The 18,488-nt window shown below is 42.1% G+C and overlaps 1 protein-coding gene across 6 annotated transcripts; it reads right to left on the reverse strand.

Annotated features, from left to right (window-relative positions):
* Positions 1-3,273: 3,273 nt before the first annotated feature.
* DCAF4 (DDB1 and CUL4 associated factor 4) lies at positions 3,274-16,814 on the reverse strand. 6 transcript variants are annotated; one of them, XM_063398669.1, is made up of 14 exons: positions 16,693-16,814; positions 16,296-16,412; positions 15,146-15,243; positions 13,390-13,547; positions 11,987-12,069; positions 11,267-11,369; positions 10,315-10,458; positions 9,581-9,630; positions 8,179-8,258; positions 6,431-6,526; positions 6,219-6,316; positions 5,357-5,533; positions 4,604-4,718; positions 3,274-3,675 (listed from the first exon to the last, which is right to left on the reverse strand). In XM_063398669.1, exons 2-14 carry the CDS (start codon positions 16,403-16,405, stop codon positions 3,482-3,484), a joined length of 1,506 nt encoding a protein of 501 aa, XP_063254739.1. In that variant the 5' UTR covers positions 16,406-16,412; positions 16,693-16,814; the 3' UTR covers positions 3,274-3,481. The 6 variants fall into 6 exon arrangements, 5 of the variants coding, with proteins under 5 accessions (XP_063254739.1, XP_063254740.1, XP_063254741.1 ...); XM_063398670.1 differs by having other exon boundaries at positions 16,603-16,730; XM_063398671.1 differs by lacking the exon at positions 16,693-16,814 and adding an exon at positions 16,509-16,644.
* Between the last annotated feature and the right edge of the window lie 1,674 nt (positions 16,815-18,488).

Below are 18,488 nucleotides of genomic sequence, written 5' to 3' on the forward strand. Positions count from 1 at the left end.
CACTAGTTGGGTGAATGGGTTTGCAGAGACGTGTGTGCACTTGGTTCCTGGAAACAACAGAAAGGAAATGATTTTCTTTTGTTTTATGAATTTTCCCTGAAAGGAAAAAAGAGATGAAATTATCTCCAGTTATGTAAGATGCCTTTCAACCACAACTCTTAGTTTGTGTTTCCCACGGTAACTGGACATAATTGTTGCATGGTCTTGTTCTTGCAGAACAGGAATTGCTGGAGTTAAGAGCACTGAAAGAGTCTAAATTCCAGTTTAAATTTTGGAATTAATTCTGCTTTAGGGGACTGCATGATCTTTGTAGGTTACTACCTGAAAATGTTTGAACCACATGTTTACTAGCAAGAAGATCAATATAAAGTATGTTGCAACTGAGTTGATTATCAGGTGTAATATTAGGACTTTGCAGTGGGATGGAGTTAACTACACTTCTGTTTTCTGAACAGATGCTTAGTTGCAGTATGCACTATTAACTAAAGCAATGCAAATGCCTTTGAAAGTTGCACTGGGTGCGTTTATCATTGTGCATGCAACAGAAAATGTCAAAAATTAACATAACCAATTAAGATGAATTGTGGAGTATTTTCTCAACTTGAAAAGCAAAGTAATTGGGAATTAGGTCCCTTGGTTTTCCAGGGGTAGTGGAGGGAATAGGAACAGCCTGCAAGGCTTATCTTTTAGGAGAGCAGGAGACTCCCATGTCACATAAACACTGTCTATGGAAAGAAAGGGGCAGCACAGAATATGCTGTGAGCAGCACCCACTCTATTTTGTGTGAGGAAGAAGGCTCTGCAGAGGAACAGTAAAGCCAGAGGTATAAGGGGAACCATGGTTGTAAGGAGATTGTAACAGCTCAGTCTCCCCATGGGGAAATGGAAGTTGGCTGTTAACGGAAGAAGGATTTGGGGGTTTTGAATGTACACTCAGAGAGGGAAGGAACTTTTTGAGTATTTGCTGGGATTCATCTTGATTACCCTTACAGCAGCCATTTCTGATGGAATATATTTACGCTGTAAAGTTTTGACATTACTCCCAAGAGGAGAGTTTTCCTGCTCTATTGTCTTCTGTATAGATTAATGGGTAAATGAAATACAAAGAAAGGTTAGGAGGTCACCACACATAACACTGGAATGTTGGTGGGCAAGAAGAGCTCCCGAGAACATGGTCTCTTGGAACAGCAAGCACATTTCTTAGGCCTGAAGGTAGTGAGAGAACAGGAGAAATGAGTGTGGAGCCCTGCAGGTCAGAGAGGGTTTTTGCTAGGGCCTACCCTTTTTGGTACCTGTATTTGCATGATTCCTTCTTATCCAAAGTCCCTTGAAAAATGGAAGGAGAGAGGAGTGCATTGGGAAAAAAAACAAAAGCCTGCAGGCTCTGCTCAGGTTTTCATGGGGCTTGTGGAGGGAATCTCCCTGCACGGTGTCTTGCATTGCAGGGCATTTCTGAGGCTTCCTTTCAGAAGCCAGAGACATCCTCATGAAGTGTGTTCAGTGAGCTCAGGCCACTACCAGGGATGCAACGCAATGAAGGCTGCACCACCAAGTCCTCAATGAACGCTTGTGGAGCTCACACCACAACCCTGAGTGCCTTAACCCTGTTAACAGCACTGTGCTCCTGCTGCAGCTCGCTCACTCCTCTGGGAAAAACATTTCATGGCTGGTTGAACAGTTTTACTAACCCACTTTTTAAACTACAAATACTTCTGTTCAAGAGGAGTAAAAAGTAAGAGCTTTCTTGCACATGCAAGAAAGGTTTAACACAAAAGCAGTGTGAGGTTAAACAAAGCTGATGGCCCCTCAGGATGAAGGTGGCAGGGGTACAATCCCTCCATAAATAGGTTGCTCTGGCCAAAAGCTTTAGGTGCAAAAGAGTAATAATATCTGCTAAGAAATGAGATAGCTGGAAAACTTTGTAATATGCCTAAGAGGGTACTGGTGAGAGCTTATTTTGAAGGCGGGAAGATTGCTTTGCATGGGACTTGGAAGCCTCTTCCTCCCTGGGATGCTCAGCACTGTTGCAGCCCTTTCCAGTGAGGACACAGACGCAGGTGAGAGTGCTGCACCAGGAACTGCCGCGAGAGGCCACCTCTGCAGAGAGCAGCAGCACTCACCTCTGTGTGCGTGTGCAGGCCGTGCCTGCTGGCAGGAGGCACTGGGAACGCAGGGTCCCAGCCTGAGCCCTCTTCACTGCTGTGCACCATGGCTGTCATTAGAGCCCATCTGTACTGTACGCTCACCTGCTGAGCTGGCAGCACCCAGGGGACGTAGCATCTGTGACGACACAACTGCACACCTGAATGCTCGAAGCCAATCCCAGGATGAAAAGGTGGTTCTGGTACTCCTTTAACGTAAGTTTTGGAAAACTTGAGTGGAGTGTGTCTTTCCTGAAAAGCCCATCCTAGGGCTTTTACCCTCTCACAGATTCCTGATCTGGTCAGTGCTTCCTACAGATGCTGAGAGCAGGATGGTCTTGCCCAACCCAGACTGGTTACCAGGCAGGAAATGAAGAGGCTCCATGGAATGGTAATTTTTCTCAAAAACAGATACAGTATCATCCAGTTACTGTGAGCTGGTACTGCAACTTTGCAGCTGAGGGCCCAGTTGTACCTCTGTATACTGACTTAGCAGAGGTGATTCCAAATCCCAAAGATGTGCTCTTGTACAGCTGGGCTTGTGTCCTGCTACAGCTTAACAAGCAAGCCCGCCCCTCCAGACCGCTGACCAAACTGCATGTTAGGAGTGTGGACCGGGTTAGGAAACACTGTGATAAATTAACAGGGGCAGTCAGCTTTGCTACTGGACCAGAAAAGGGGCTTTGCTCCAGGCCTGCTGCTTTTTACAGGGGATGGTGGCAGGGCAGTCACACGCTAGTGTCATGTGAAAGGGAAGAAGTTTAGTATGACCCAGCAAACAGGACTGACAGTGGGGGTGAGGCAAACAGCTGTTCCTTGAACTGTTTCCAGCCACGGAGCAGGGTTGCTTCCAACCCACTGCTTCCAAGGTGGAGCACCGGCAGGTGCAGGAACCCCAACCAAAGCCCAGAACACAGCGTTCAGCTTCTCAACATCAGCTGCTTCACTCTGCTGCGCCAGCCTACTTCTTGAGGTAGATGTGACTACAGCTAAAGGTTAGGTGATCAAACTAGGATCAAGTTAGAGTAGCCTTTTGACAGCAAATTCAGCTAGCACAACAGAGGCTCTTTAAGTTACCTGCTTGGCAGGCTTACAGGTAGATTTCAGAGAGGTTGAATCTTGCCTACAGTTAATCAGTGTTCAGCTTTTATTTACAAGAGGTATGAGATGTATGTGTAGAGCAAGTTTGCTGAACTGCTGAAGGAGTTTCACAATTAGATGAGCAAAGCAGATGCAACAGCAGCACATAAGGACTTGACAGCTTTTGGTGACTTGTGTGGAGATTCTGAAGTCACATATAGATTGGCAGCTTTGTAGACCACGTCTGAGGAGAATATAATGTCAGTTATAGGAGAAGTGATAGAGATCCTGTTTGACAGCCATGAGTAAGCCAGGAACTCCTCGGCTACCCCCAAGTCTTGAAGAAAACACCACACTAGGAATGGCATCTTTGGATGATGGGTGGGGAGAAGGGATGGTTCTAAGCAGATGAGCATCTTGGAGACTCCATATTCTGGTGTAGCAATCCTGACCAACTGGGAGGAAAGCAAAATTCAATTCATTACACAAAAAGGACTTCACATGGTTCTACAAGATTATCACCACAGAGTCAGAAGGTCTATACGGAAAACACCCTGAATATTTTTACACCCACAAGAGGCAAAGTGTTTATCTGTACTTTAAAAAACGAAAATTTTCCACTGAATACTACAAGAGTGGGAAAAATGTGCATTTCCTGTTAGGTAATTAAAGGTACAAGAAATCAGCATTTAGAGTGCTTTTCTCTTTACCAAGCTCCTAAGCCAAAAAAGGGGAGAAAAATTCAGTCAAATCAAAAATTCTTATTATTCCACCACTTACTGACAAATCCAAGGAAAGGTCACCTGTCTTTAACTTTATGAAGCTTGGCTACACTATAAGGGTTTTCTTTCATCTACAGGTTCTTTTCCTCCCCCCATCCCAAATATAATAATACTACAAAAATCTGAGTGTAACTGGGAGCATTCAAAATGAATCTGAGTGGTACAGGCACAAGCAGTGTCAGGCCCATATGCCAATGCTTCAGTTCATCACCGCATTCTCCACTCAAGGACCAACTAAAGATATACATAGTCTCTATATAAAATTATCATCACGTTTCCTGTTTACATGTTGTTTCTCTCAATTTTAAAATCAAGTGTTTTCTGTTCTACTCTTGAGAGATATTGTGGAAAGGATAATGGGACTTTTGCTGGATACAGCAGATAAATCTGTTGAGCACCTTTCAGGATTTATTACAGTAAGTGTGCATCCATAACATAATTTTCATAGTATGTTACAGTATGTTTAAGGCTAATTTTTTTCTGAATTTTAAAGATTTAACAGCTTTACAGCTTCTAACAGCTGTACCTAAGAAACACCCCTCAGGTATAAGAAAATCACTAGCACAGACTATAAAAATAGAAGGGGAAAAAGTCAACGCACCTGCTATGAGAAGTCCTTCCTCCTCATTTACATGCAAAGGGAGAAGAGCATATTCATTGTGGTGACCTTTGTACTGTTTCACACACTTTGCTGTTCTCAGGTCCCACAGTTTTATCTGCAAGTTGAAGGAGTTGTTAGAGAGAGGATATATTAAAGCAGAGAGCACCCAAACGTTGGATGTGTTGGAGCATGTCCACAGAAAGGCCACAAAGATGATCAGAGGGCTAGAGGACCTCTCCTGCGGAGACAGGCTGAGAGAATTCAGCCTGCAAAAGCAGCCTCCTCCCAAAGGAGGCTACAAGAGAGCTGGAGAGGGTCAATTTATAAGGGTATGTAGTGATAGGACAAGGGGGAATGGCTTTAAACTGAGGGCGTTTGGTTCAGATTAAATATTAGGAAGCTCTTTAACATGAAGGTGGTGAGTGACTAAAACAGGTTGGCCAGAGAAGCTGTGGATGCCCCATCCCTGGAAGTGTTCAAGGCCAGGTTGGATGAAGGTCTAATGGAAGGTGTCCTTGCCTATGACAGAGGGCTGGAACCAGGTTATCTTTAAGTTTCCATCCAATCCAAACCATTCTGTGATAAATAACGGGCTCTGGAAAAAGACTCATAAATGGAACTACCACCCAGTTCCATACTACATATTAAGAGCAGACATCTGCCCTTGGGAGTGGACTGGAGTATATGCATAAATACCTGTAAATGCCCAGACACTAAAAGGAACGGAATATCCCAAACACAACAAAGCCGTACCTTTCCAGCCATGTCTGCTGCCATCAGATAATGCTCAGCCTCCATGAGGTGGACAGATGTGACTGCTGAGCCGTGGAAGAGACGGATCGCCTTCCAGCCCTGCCCCTTGCGGCTACGCTGGCGCACGTCGATGCTGAAAACCTCCCCCGAGCGGCAGCCATTGTACAGCACTGGGCTCTGGGAGAATCCCACAGAAAGAAGCGCACTGGGTCACCTCTGCAAGGATCTCACAAGTCACACAGACACAGTCTGTGTCATGCTTCTGAGCTCTACAGTGTAGCTGTCAAATTATTTTAACAGATGCATTAAGATGCAGAATTTTAATTACACACTGCAACATTTTTCAGCCAATTCATTAGTTCCATTCAAACCTCAGCTATTTACTTTAGCTGTGAAAGCTTCCCAAGGTAAGCAGGAACTCAGTCTATCGTAACAGCAAAACAGAAACTGCAATTCTCATATTCCTATTTCACCATCCCAGTTCTTTGTGAACAAGTCCATCAATATTTCATAGGGACTTTCTCCTTGGTGGAGGCCATACAATGAGTTTTATTAGAATGAGATTATTTGCCAAAACCAAATCAATTTTGCATGTTATTACTGTGCCTTTTGTACTTCCTTGTCCTTTAACATCTGTAATCTTAACAAAAATTGCCCCTGTTGCCAGAGTTTGAAATCAGATAATCTTTTGTTGCTATTAAATTGTGTGCAAGCATCAGAGCACATCAGCTCTGCTGTGGAACAGCCATCCCACAGCAGCTGTCAACAGAACCTTACGTACAGCACGAGGAGCGCTGCCGACACAGAATGAAGAGCCCACCAGTGAGGCAGGGCTCTGAACAAGGTGGCTGGCTCTCCCTACCTGCGTGGCAAACTGCTGTGCCAGCACATCGCTGCTGGTCCCAAACGTCTGCCGATGCCCTGTCATCACATTGGTCACAAGAACTCGCCGTGTCAGGCCTGAGGAAGACAGATGATGTCGGTTTAGCTGTAATGTGCGTAGCAGCTGGGAGATGGATGGAAGAAGTCTTTCCCTCTGAGACAGAGGGGGTTGGAGCCTTGCAGATAGATCACCTGTGCTAAAGCAGTTGTCTGCCTGGGGATTCAGGCACCAAGCGCAGGACCAGGCAGTGGAGATCTTGAAACTGCACAGCATTCCAGGTCGGTCTCCTAGAAGACAGGAGCAACACGTGAAGTGTTCATAAAATGTTAGGACAGGATGATAACTCAGAAGGGTTCTTAGACCGCCACATTTCTTTAACATTTCAATCTGAAGCAGGGAAAGTGTTTGTTACCCAATTAGTGTCCTTTTGCTTCTCAAGAGACAGGAAACAGAAATTCATGATGTAAGTGGGACACCTACAATCTATGTAAACAGATGATACTGAGAGACTGTGAAATTTTTTCAGTACTCAGAGGGCTGACCATGGCAGGAAAGGGAAAAGTAACACTCGCCTTACAGCACTAAGTAAGTTTTTAAACTTTAAAAGTTTACTTTAAGTTTACTTTAAACTACATTTTTTAAAGATGAGTGGGCTAGAAATAAAAAAACCAAACATTTACTTTATAAACTACAGATTAGCCAATTAACCTGCAAGTTCTGGGCCTGGTTATTAAAAAAAAAAAAAAAAAAAAAAAAAAGATTAAGTAATAAACCCCTAGATTTGACCCTTACACAAGTAGCCCTGCACAGAATTTATGCCAATTAGCAGAATATGTCCTCAGTTTTCCCTTCCTTCATGGCACATCATACACATACACATCTGTCAGGTAGCAGAGGTGACAAGGACAAGAATGGATGGGTAACATAGTTTCAGACAGGGTAAGTTCTACTTTTCTCTTGGCATCTACTCAGCAAGGCTCCCACAAACCACCTGTTTGAGAGAGCGAAGGAAATCAAATTTGGAAATACCTAAACAGTCAGTAGGGTATACTAGACAAGAGGACTTTGGTGGAATTCACAGCAGGTAATTATGGTGAAGGGCTTAAAATCTTTTACAGAGCAACTGAGTATGCTGGGTTAGTAGCCATCCACCCTCAGTGACTCTTCATTCAAGTTCATACTGACTCTGTGCAAATTTTTTTAATGGCTGCATATATAGCAAGACATTAAAAATTTAAAATGAGTCCATTACTCTTATCCATCACAGATTTCCTCCGTATAAATTTAACTGGTCATGTGTGAATGGAAACCAGATTAGAGCACTGCACTCTGTGACTTGAAGAAGCATGCTTCTAACATCTATCAAGAAAGTCCAATCAATTAAGTCCTGCCTCCAGGAACATTCAACAGAAAAGATCAGCTATAGCCAGACTTAAGATGCAGTCCTCTCCCAGTCAGTCATGTTTCCATACAACTGGAGCTTGTACAAGGAGCTATGGGCTGAGATATTTAAACAGCTTTCCACCTCTGATTTATGCACTGAGCATACCTGAGCAGCTGCTATGAGAAGGGAGTCTGCAGTGGCTCTGAACACATATAAGGATATGTGACACTTGCTGTGTGCAGCTGCCGAGTATTAATTACAAGCCAAGCTACTCATGAAAAATCTAAAGTGTTTACTTTACAAGTGAGGTGTTCTCCTGCCAAAGTCAAGTACTGCAGCAGCTAAAAATAAACTAGGGCTTTGAATACTGCTTGTTAATTAGGGCTCAAGTTCTTTCATCATAATTTCACTTTTTAAGCTGTTTCAGTCGTACAGGAATACAACAGTCTCACCAACTATTGAAAAAGAATGCTAAAATAATCTTTCATTTGCGCTCTTTTCATACCATAATTGCTTCCAAAACTTGAAGACAAAAAACCAACAATAACATCTTACCTGGATTAGTGCTGCTAAACAATGATGCTGGAAGCAGACTTGCACAGCCTGGTGTTTCTGCAATTCCCATGAGACACAGCTTGCTGGAGTGAGTTAAGAAAAACTGCTTTCTCCCTAGAATGGAACAGGCTGCCTAATATTTACAAATGGGAAAAGCAAGATGCCCTGACACAGCTACAGCTCACAACACTTTTCCTCGAGACCTCTGATGTGCTTTACAGTTTACAACTAAGCTGTGACACTTCATTTCTTTCATAGGAATGAGCTAGAAAGAACTCAGATTCTTGCTTGTGTATTTTCACTACCAGAAAGATAAGCAAATACTATTGTGTCTTACTAGATACAATATGATGTATTGTATGAATGTATGAATACAATGTATCTTACTGATAGGGAAAAAAGAAAAAATAAGCATGGCCTACATAAGATTTTTCTTCTCACTTTTTCATGTTGATGACACTACATTAATATAGATCTGTTTTGCATGAAGATAAATTGGAAAAATAGGAGGCAAGGAAAACTCACTTTAGATTACATTTAAATATTTTATGAGGACTATACCAGGTACAAATAGAATTTGAAAGCTCCATTGCAAGTTCAGCGGGGTACATATGTAACTCAACTAGGGGAAAGCACGAACCCACCAAACCAAGCGATCCCAAACCTGTCCCCAGCTGTGCACACGCCTGGTGAGCTCCTGCCCCTGATGGGTCAGTCTGGGATTGCCTGGCTTTTCACACAGGTCATTCCATACTTTTCTATGTAATTTCTTCTGGCACTTTAATAGCACAACTGTTGTCTGCCATCTCCTATGTCAAAATTCAATTTTTTCCTCCACTCTTCTGGGCTCTGCACCATTCATTACTGGTTCCTCTACTATATCATCAACTTCCCTCTTCTTTGACTCAGACCTGCAGAACATACTCGGAAAGTTGCAGGTGATGCTACTGAATTGCTCCCATTCTCCTCTCACCTCAGCCAATATGGGGGTGGTTTTAAACACAAACGAACCACCCCACTTTCAAAGAGGTTTATTTCACAAAAAGGTTGTTGCCTTAACCCTCTGCTCCTGTTCTTTCGCTTCAGCTAATTTCCAAACATGAGATTATTTTGGATATGGCATTTACATACACTATTAATGAAGTGGGAATTCTCCATGGCAGAAAACATGGTCTTTCATTTACCATTAACATGGGAACAATTCTACCTATATCTGTAACAGAACCATACATCTGCCTCAGTAATTCCAACATATTTCGATTTTCATTACTTCTGCTGTTTCCCAGAAAACTTATCTTCTGGGGGACTACAGGAGAGGTATTCCTTGAAGTTACTTTTTCTGTGAAGCATGATGCAGACTTGTGAAACCTGAACGACAGCTTTGCTTTTTTTAAAAGGATATAAAACATGAGAATCTGGATGAGTCAGTGATGCCCAGCACACAGAGTTCACCTTCAAAGAGAAGAAGACATACTATTTTTGTGATCTGTTATTCAATTAAGGAAAGATTATTTCCATGCAAAAATGACATAAAATTAGGCACTGGGCACAACTCCTCAGCCCACTGAATAACTCAGTAATGGGGCACAAGCATTTCAGCTTCATAACAACAGAACAGCATTGAGAAGTCTGACCAAAAAAAGACTAAGGCAACAAGCACATCCTATTATTCAAGAGACCATCCTTGAAAGAATCTGAGCATGAAGAGATCATGAAAACCTGTTTTAAATATGCCTCATATTTAAAGGAGGTTAAACAGTTTAAGGGCAAACTTTAAGGATAAATACAGTTTTCCAAAATTATTTTTACGACTCAATCATGCCAATCTAGTTTTGGTAGCCAAAATCAGTTTTGACAGCTACAGTCCAAAGTAATCACTATCCTTGGAAGCTGGTACTTCTACGTAGTCTTCCATTTCAATTGTAGTATAACACTCCTGACAACTATCACTGGTACTGAGCACTTTCAGGACAGGTTTATTGTGGTTCAGTGTTTACCCAAGCTCCACATTTCCAGATTCTGCCATTCTCTTCTCCTAGACCCTTCCCCAACCCTCACAACACTTCTACCTGAGCCTCCCAAGAAGAGTGTTCTGAGAATGCAACCACCAAAGGAAGGAGGAACAGAAAATAGTACTTTGCGGTTTGTGAAGTAGAGGTTGTCATACATCTCCACAGTGAGAGACTCCTTCCCCAAACCGCTGAGATTGATGATACCATATTTACATCCTCCATGCTCTACATCGTTCACAGTGAATATTCGTTCACAAGCAACATCTGCCTGTAAAATAAAAGCTTACCGGTCACACTTACTGGAAACTTACAGGAAAAACAGCTTGAGGGAGTTGCATTAGGTCTAAAATGAAACAACACATTAATTCTGGTCCCTTCAACAGCACCTGCTTTCCATTCACCTCTAAAATCAGTGGCCAACTCCTTTTAATTGCATGCACAGAAAAAACAGGAATAAGGAAAGGATTCAGTCCTTGGCTAACAGTAAATGAGCTTTCCAGTGTTAACAATTCTATGCACTTACACAGTTTCTGAGTCCCTTTTGGCTTCAGCTACCTAGGCAGTGCTCTGTTTACAAGGCCAGGAGCTGGTCCTGGAGAGCTTCCTATATAGTCTATGAAAGATCATGAAATGTGAAGTGATTACTGATGTTTACTTAAATTCTCTGAACCACAGGCATTGCCACTCTCACAATTCTCCTCTTTAATTTTGTTCTTCTCTTGATCCTCTCCACTCCTCCTCCCAACCCCACAATAACGACACACTCAGCTCCTATTTACTTCCAAATGAACATGATCAGATTAAAAAAAAAACCCCAAACCAAAAAAACAACTCAACAAAATATGCTTTCCTATCCAACCTTTTTTATAATTTTCCTTTGTAGGAAAGGAACAGCCTCTCCCTACCTTTTTAAAGTACTGAGCACACATTTTAAGAACTGACAGCAGGAATAACACATCTTTAAAAGCTGTCCTGTGACCTGACATTTGACCTGTGTGGTTTGATTACAAGAGCCTGAATTTTCACTGAAGAGGAGCTCTCTTTATCTTAAACAGTTATCATTTCTCATAACATACCACAATGATTTTAAAATTGTTGGTTCCAGCAACTGAGGAATCCGGACTGCGAATTTCTATCTTCCTCCTCTGCATGCAGTTCACTTTTAGTTCATGGACTAGCCTGTAAAAGCAGAGAGGAGGGTGAAGGGATTGAAGAGAGAAGAATTCAGGTAAGCCTAAATTTAATGCATATTTAGAAAAGAATTCTGCCCAGGGTATAGAACTGCTTCTCAGTCACTCAAGAGAAACTGCCTCAATAACTAGCATGCTGAAATTTATCTTGCATTACCCACAAACATGTGCATCTTCCACATTCATGGAATTTTATCCCTTTGTTTTGAACCCCAGCACATCTTTAGTAGCCAGAACAGCAACACAGCATGTCACTAGCTTAACTTGCCTTCTGCTGTTCTAATGGGGGGCAGGGAAAGGGGCTTGTCACTTATCCTAAAAAAGCTGTGCTATACTCATAAAGTACAATGTGGCAAAACAGCATATCCATATACATACATAAAGTGAACTTTTTTTGAAGTAAAATTGGGAAACAACTTCTTCATTTGAATTCTCATCATTTTAGTAATCTGATTATTACAGAATACAACCTTTTTTCTGACCTTAAGTAATATGTTCCTTCTCATCCCAATGGAACGCTAAGAAATGCAAGAAAACCTGACAGAAACAGGTGCACTAACAGCACAACTTGGCACTACAAACAGAAGACAGATCAAATCACTGTACCTGCAATAACTTGTGGAGCTGAGCAAACCCAGCTGCCTTTTCTGTAACAGCACAGATGAGTTCAGTCCAGCCCGTGTTGTCTTCTGGAAGAGAGTAACATAGAACTGTACTCATTTATTTACTTGTTTAAGATTCAAACACCCCTGTGGGTCTTTGATGTTTGGGTATTTAAGTAACTTTTTCCTCTAGCCTACACATATTAAAATTGTCAGAACGTATAAAACACATTCCAGTACCCTATCCCTGACATACTACAGTAAGTAGACAAGAATATACCCTGTGAGATGTGGAGTGCTTTCGTAAATACAGAAGCTGAAGAAAAAAAATGAAACTCAAACAGCCATTGTTTTCACTCTGCATAACCAGCAGTACCACCTAGAGGTGTAAAGTCACCTTCTGGTTTCATTACAACACCTCAAATTCTTTTTATACAGCAAAATCCTCTATCACAATGAGACTGATATTAAACATGCAGTCTTATTGTTGTACTAAACTGCTTTTCCATTCCATTTCCATTCCCCCCACAGCACTGAGGTTGGAACTAGATCATCTTTAAGATCCTTTCCAACCCAAGTCATTCTATGATTTCATTCCATGATTCACAAACTTTTTAGAATTTAATGCTAACATCTTCTGAGGAGACCTTGGAGGGACCAAGGGATATTTAGCTGAATTATGGAGTAAGAAATCCTTTTGATAATGCTCAGACAAAGCAAGTGTTTGAGAGTCAAAATGTTCCTTACACTGAAGACTGAAGAGCTGGTTGGAGAACTTCATTGCTTAAGAAAAAACACTGTTCACTTCTCCCAAATGACAGCGTACAAGCTGAGCTGTTATTTGTAAAGTTATAAGACATGTTTTTCAGGTAATGAAAAAACATCCTTTTATATTTTACCCACATCACAAACATGCAGCATCAGCATTAATTTCACTGTAACACTTCACAAAGAAAAGCACACAGGCTTTCCAGATAGAAACATAAGACCTGCCTTGATTTTTGCTGTCCACAAATTTCTTCAAGAAGCTGTTTCCACCAACTATGGTTAGCATTGCTTCTTCAAGGTCCAGGAATGTGATAAATAAATTTATTAAAAATGTGAAAAACTTTAAATCAAGACCCCACTTTGCCAATTCAAGGCAGGAATTTGAAACCTGGCATGCAATATCCTGACTCGAGTGTAACTGTGGGACAACTGCAATTCTCAGCACAGTTCCTGTGTCTTTATAGATTTTTTTGTAATGACTTGACATCATTCCTGTGTGGAACAGCTAAACAAAAGGCTTCAAGGACTTTATTCTTAACAGAAAAAGAAACTAAACTGTCCAGACTTGAAGACTTTAATATATAATCTGTCCTGGGCCAGAGTACAATAAAGCCTAATGTATTTTTCTTCAAAGCATACCTGTTTCTGTTTTTCTTCTTCTTCTAAGAGTCTCAGCCTCCTGCACTCCATCGCCTTGTGCTGAATGCTGTCCTTGGTGAGTGGGTTGTGGTTGTTATGTCCCGGCAGTAGGCGAAAATAGCGGTTCTTTTCTGGGTCATAATAAAATCCTGGCAGTTCTTCAAGGTGGGCAGACATGGGAGAGAAAGTGGCAAAGCAGATGGATAACTAAGTTTGTTTCCTGTTCTTTGATATTCCATGTGTTCATGTGACTGTCAGAGTTGCCAGACCCAAAGCTCTGCTCCCAACAGGTCCCAAGCATGACACACAGCCTAGGAACAGAGGAGCCACGTACAGGAGAGGAAAAGGGGCTATTGACAGTGCTCAGATGCACTGCTCTTACACAGGGACAGAAGGGATGTCACCACCCACCAAGAGGAAACTCAGACCAACCAGAAAAGCACAAAAGAAAGGTTTTGTTGCAGAACAAAAACGGTCTCTCTTCATAAATAAATCATGAGGGGACATTCTTAGTTAAAAGACTTGGTAGGACAGAAAAAAAAAAAAGACAATGAGGTATCAAATAAACCCAAATAAAGTGATTCATTTCCCAGAACAAGACACTTTTTCTTCAGGACATAGGAGATTTAGATAAAATCAAGAGTGCATTTGGCTCCTTCCAAAGATAAATTTGGATGAGAAAGACTCAATTTTAGTGCTTCACTGTCTGTGTGAATGCAGAGGCAGACAAGTAAAATGCTTTGACAGATTTAAAAAATTTTGACAGATTATGTCTCGATAAAAAGAAATTTATTCAGAGGCAATTGTTAACATTTTATTTCACAGGTTTTTATTTTAAACTTTATTTACTACCAGAAATTTCATTTTAAGTCTCCTCTTTTTGCAGCTCCTGACCATTCAGCTCCTTGTCTGCATCTTTGAGGTTTCAGCTTAGCCATAAGTCACCAAGACTTTTTCAGGTCAGCGAAAATAAAAAGTTAGTCAATGAATCAGTTTATAAAAGCACACTACATTTAGCAGTTACACAGTAACTACATAGTAATTACACAGGAAAAAATGTCTTGCAGGATACATCTAGCATGCTCACAACACAATACCCTGATATGCAAAAACAATCTCTTTAAACTCAGAGTTACTTCAGGACTCTCCTGTTGTACAGAAATGTAAGTTCCCACTGTTTTTGCTGCATTGTTTAATGAGTCAGGAAGCCAGAGCACAAACAGCACATCTTTTTCAACAGCATTTCTACTTCATCATTTGTTGTAAATGAGCAAGTATTTAGCCAGAGTGTATTTATTACAAAGTACACTGAAGGCATAAAGAGAGACACATCACACAGGAGACACACCACAAAGTGGTGGATTGTTGTGCCTTTCAAAAGACTGAGTAATTGAACACAAGCTGTAATTTTTCATACGCTCTCTTATTTTATTTGCTTCCTTAGGAGTTAATTTTCTTCCTAAAGCAGTATTTCTGGAGGGAGAAACAGAATTGTATTTTTCTGTTCATATCAGCTTGGCTATGCACACAAGTTTTCAAACATGAGAAGCACTTGTGGGCCTGAAAGTGATTTGGCTCTGTTCTCTAGATCTTTACTTAGTACATCTTTTTGCATCACCTGATGTTACTTTTCACCACAAACTTTGCTGTTTGGATTGTTCCTGTCCCACCAGATTATTAATGCAGCCACTACTACTTTTTTTCATAAAATCAGCATATAGCAACTGACTTTTGACCTATAAACATCATCTCTTACCTGGTGCTACAGAGTTCTGTGTTGAACTGGATGAAGAAGGATCTTCATTGCTGCTGGGACCTGCATTCACTGGAGTCTGTGGTTCTTCTTCTTCCAGACTAAAAAAAAAATAGGGTTGCCTTCAAGATAGGCTCACAGTTGCCCCACACATCCTTCTCACAAAGAATCTAGAAAGCAGATTGTTACTGACATCAATGGAGTACCATCGTGCAGTGCTCTGACAGCACACTCTGCACATGACCATACATTAAACCATGACAATCAAACAGTGAAAAACATCCAGCTTAAAAGTTTCTCAACATTAGTGATACCAACATCCTAAAAGCCTTAAATTACTTTTTAATACATTAGAGGTGGCTGTTGATTCTTTAATGCCTTTAACTTTTTTTAGCAAAAGATTAACTGGGCAACTGTACATTAAACAAACAGCCCACTCCTGAAAGCACACAAGTCTTCACGGCACAAAGCAAGAGACAGTGTGGGTAAAACACTGATGTCAGGTCAAAAATATTTTGCCATTCTCTACATAACAAGAATTTCACTGATGAGGTTTAGAAACATGCAAAATAAACAGAAGATTAATGAAAAAGCAACCATAAAACCAGCTGAAACATAGGCAAGTGTAAGTTCTAAAATGCAAAACGTGCTTTCCTGAAAGGGGCTGTGTTCAAAGCAGGGGATTATTCCTGAGACATTGTTTCATTTTCCTCATCTGCTAGATGTGGTATTTTTACCACACTACTTACCACGCTTTCAAACATTCGGGAAGATCCTTTAATGACAGATTTTACACCAGTAGACTCAGAGGCTTAAAATAAATAGGTACGTAGAACGAAATAATTATATTTTTCTTCCCTGAACTGTCTTTGCATACTGATGAAGGGTTTATGGACGATAATGCACAGCTGAAAGGACTGGCTCACGGAACCGCCTCTCAGTTTAAAACCAGCGAACAGTTGTGAACACACAATAAACTTCCAGAAATCAGTGCAATTCCACTCCCAGCAGGGATGACAGATATACCAGAAGTCCTGTCTACTAGATCTTCAGGTGGCAACCCTCTCAATTCTAGGAAGCCATCACTGTGCACATTTAATCAGGCGTAAGACTCAATGATTTAGCGCATGCTAAGCATGCTGCCCGTACTTGCCTTTGGGCGCGGTTGTTGTGACTGAGTCTTCTGTGCCGGTGGGAGTGCTGGCTGCGCTTGTGACTGCTCCATCCGCGCCTCTCCTTGCCTCGACGGTAGTTTCTCCGCATTTCGACTCTTAAAGCAAACATACACACATATCTCAACTTGCCTGGAACGGCTCGGCACACAACACAAGTCTCTTAACGTGCCCTCTTTTCCAACAGTTTCAACCTGTAACGACCAGGCCCTCCGACCGACCGCAGCACAGCCGCTCCCCTACGCCTGTCGACTTCCCCGCTGGTCCCGGACCAGCTCCGCGGCTCACCCCGCAGCGCTGAAGCCAAAACCCCGGAGGCAGAAGGGCAGAGATAACCGAGCGTCCCCCACCGCCTCCCCGGGCCCGCCCGTCCCTCACCGCGCCGGGCCCGCATCCGCGCTGCAGCCGGCGCCCCGCCCACGCCCCCAGACCCGCTTCTCATTGGCGTTCAACCGTGCCTGCCTTTGATGGACAGCTCACTCGTCCAACCGCAGGAGGGCGGGCCGGCGCGTGCGCCGCGCGGGGGCGGGGCCGCGCTGAGGGCGGTGGGTGGTGCGGGGTGCGGCGCTGAGGGCGTTTGGCAGGGCATGGCAGCAGCGCGGGGTCGTTTAGCTCGGCAGGGCAGCAGCGTGGGGTGGAGGGGTCGTTTAGCACGGTAGGGAAGCAGCGCAGGGCAGAGGCAGTCTGGGGTTTGCTGGGGGATTGCTCTGAGGGCATACCGAAAGGGTACCTCCGCTTCTTTCTCTTACGTCGCTGGCTCCTTCATAAGTCGTCCTTCGGTTGTGGGCACCTGGAAACTGTTACAACCGCTTTGAATTTATCAAGAATTCAGAAAAGATAGTGTCTTGAAAGTGACTCTCCCGGCTGAGGCCCCTTAGTGGTTATATTTTTCTTATTTTGAGCCTTCTGCCGGTGGGCAGTATTGGGGCACAAGGTGGGCGGGAAAGCTGCAGCAGAGGGTAACAGCTCCTCGCTTGCTCCGAGCGCCGCCGGGGTGTGGTGGGAGCTACAATCTCCTTGCAGTCAGAGTAATAACCCCCTCTCTTCTTCATCGTTTATTAAAGGTGTCCCTAAGCAGCTTTTGTGCAATGACCTTCCCCTTCCTGCTTGTTTAGCATCTAGGTCTTTAAAAAAAGTTATTGCCAGGATTGTAAAAAAGTTTGTTCATTTAATGAATGATTAATGCTAAAACAAACAAACAAACAAACCCCAAAAGCAATACTTTAAAAAATTGTGGAAAAATTGGGGTTTAGCCTTTTTGCTTCCAAAAGGATGAGAGGTTTTTTTGGTTGCTTTAACAACTTAAGTAAGAAATGCTAGTACTAGGTAAATAGGCAATGGGGTTTAGTTGCATTCGATGTTTAGACTTTGCACAGGTTTGCTGTCTTACTTGGCAGGAGAGTAATTTTTGGGAGGTAGCATTTTTGTTTCTCACTTGCATGATCTATGTTTTAAGTCTAAAATGCATAGAGTTAAAATAGTCTTGGAAAGTATTCACTTAAGGATAGAAACAGCTGGAGAAATCACCTGTGGCTTGCATATACAGTTTGTGAGCTCTATTTCTTTGTCTTTACAAGGCAGAGCACCAGTATGGTCTAATTCTAAGGCATGTTTTATTAGTTGGTCTGTTTCTCATAGTGGTTTAGCGATAGGGATCTTTAGCTTTCACGAGGTAATTTTGAATTTTAATACAGTAACAGGAGAAAAGTGCCTATAGAAAGTGAATTGTTGCTAGAACTGACTGGTGTTGACTGGATTCAGAGTGATGGTTTATATGGTGTTGGTACTTGATCTGTATTTAAATTTGTTGCTGGTACTCCTATGCACAGGTTCTAGGGAGTGGGTTTTTTCATGGTATTTCCTGGCTTGTGGGTAATAGCCTAGAATGTCTAATGTTTTGCAAGTACTGTAATATTCTGCTTTGTTCATTGTCTTTGTTTCATCTGTTTGATTTCTGGTGCCCAGTGAGCAATATTCAAGGTTCTGTGACCAATATGTGCTGCTTATTATAATGCTTATTCCTGTCACTGAAATAGTTACTATTGGGGAAGAAGTGTATGAAATTATTTGTTTTCTCATTTGTATTGCAGATACTATGAAAGCTGATGAAGAGTAGACTGGAAGATATTTCAGAGATCACTGGTTTTCCATGTGTGCATTGAAATAAAATATAC

Source organism: Prinia subflava, chromosome 5 (genome assembly GCF_021018805.1).
Source record: "Prinia subflava isolate CZ2003 ecotype Zambia chromosome 5, Cam_Psub_1.2, whole genome shotgun sequence".
NCBI lineage: Eukaryota > Metazoa > Chordata > Aves > Passeriformes > Cisticolidae > Prinia > Prinia subflava.

Bases quoted from the DNA above. Each gene is read 5' to 3' on its own strand.
- DCAF4 (XM_063398667.1), bottom strand. From the start codon at position 16,426: ATGTTTGCTTTAAGAGTCGAAATGCGGAGAAACTACCGTCGAGGCAAG. The intron at 13,548-15,145 runs GTAAGAGATGAT...CCCACCTTGAAG, and splicing joins ACAGAACTCTGTAGCACCAG to AACTGCCAGGATTTTATTAT. The intron at 6,527-8,178 runs GTAAGATGTTAT...CCTGTCTTCTAG, and splicing joins GTTTAGCAGCACTAATCCAG to GAGACCGACCTGGAATGCTG.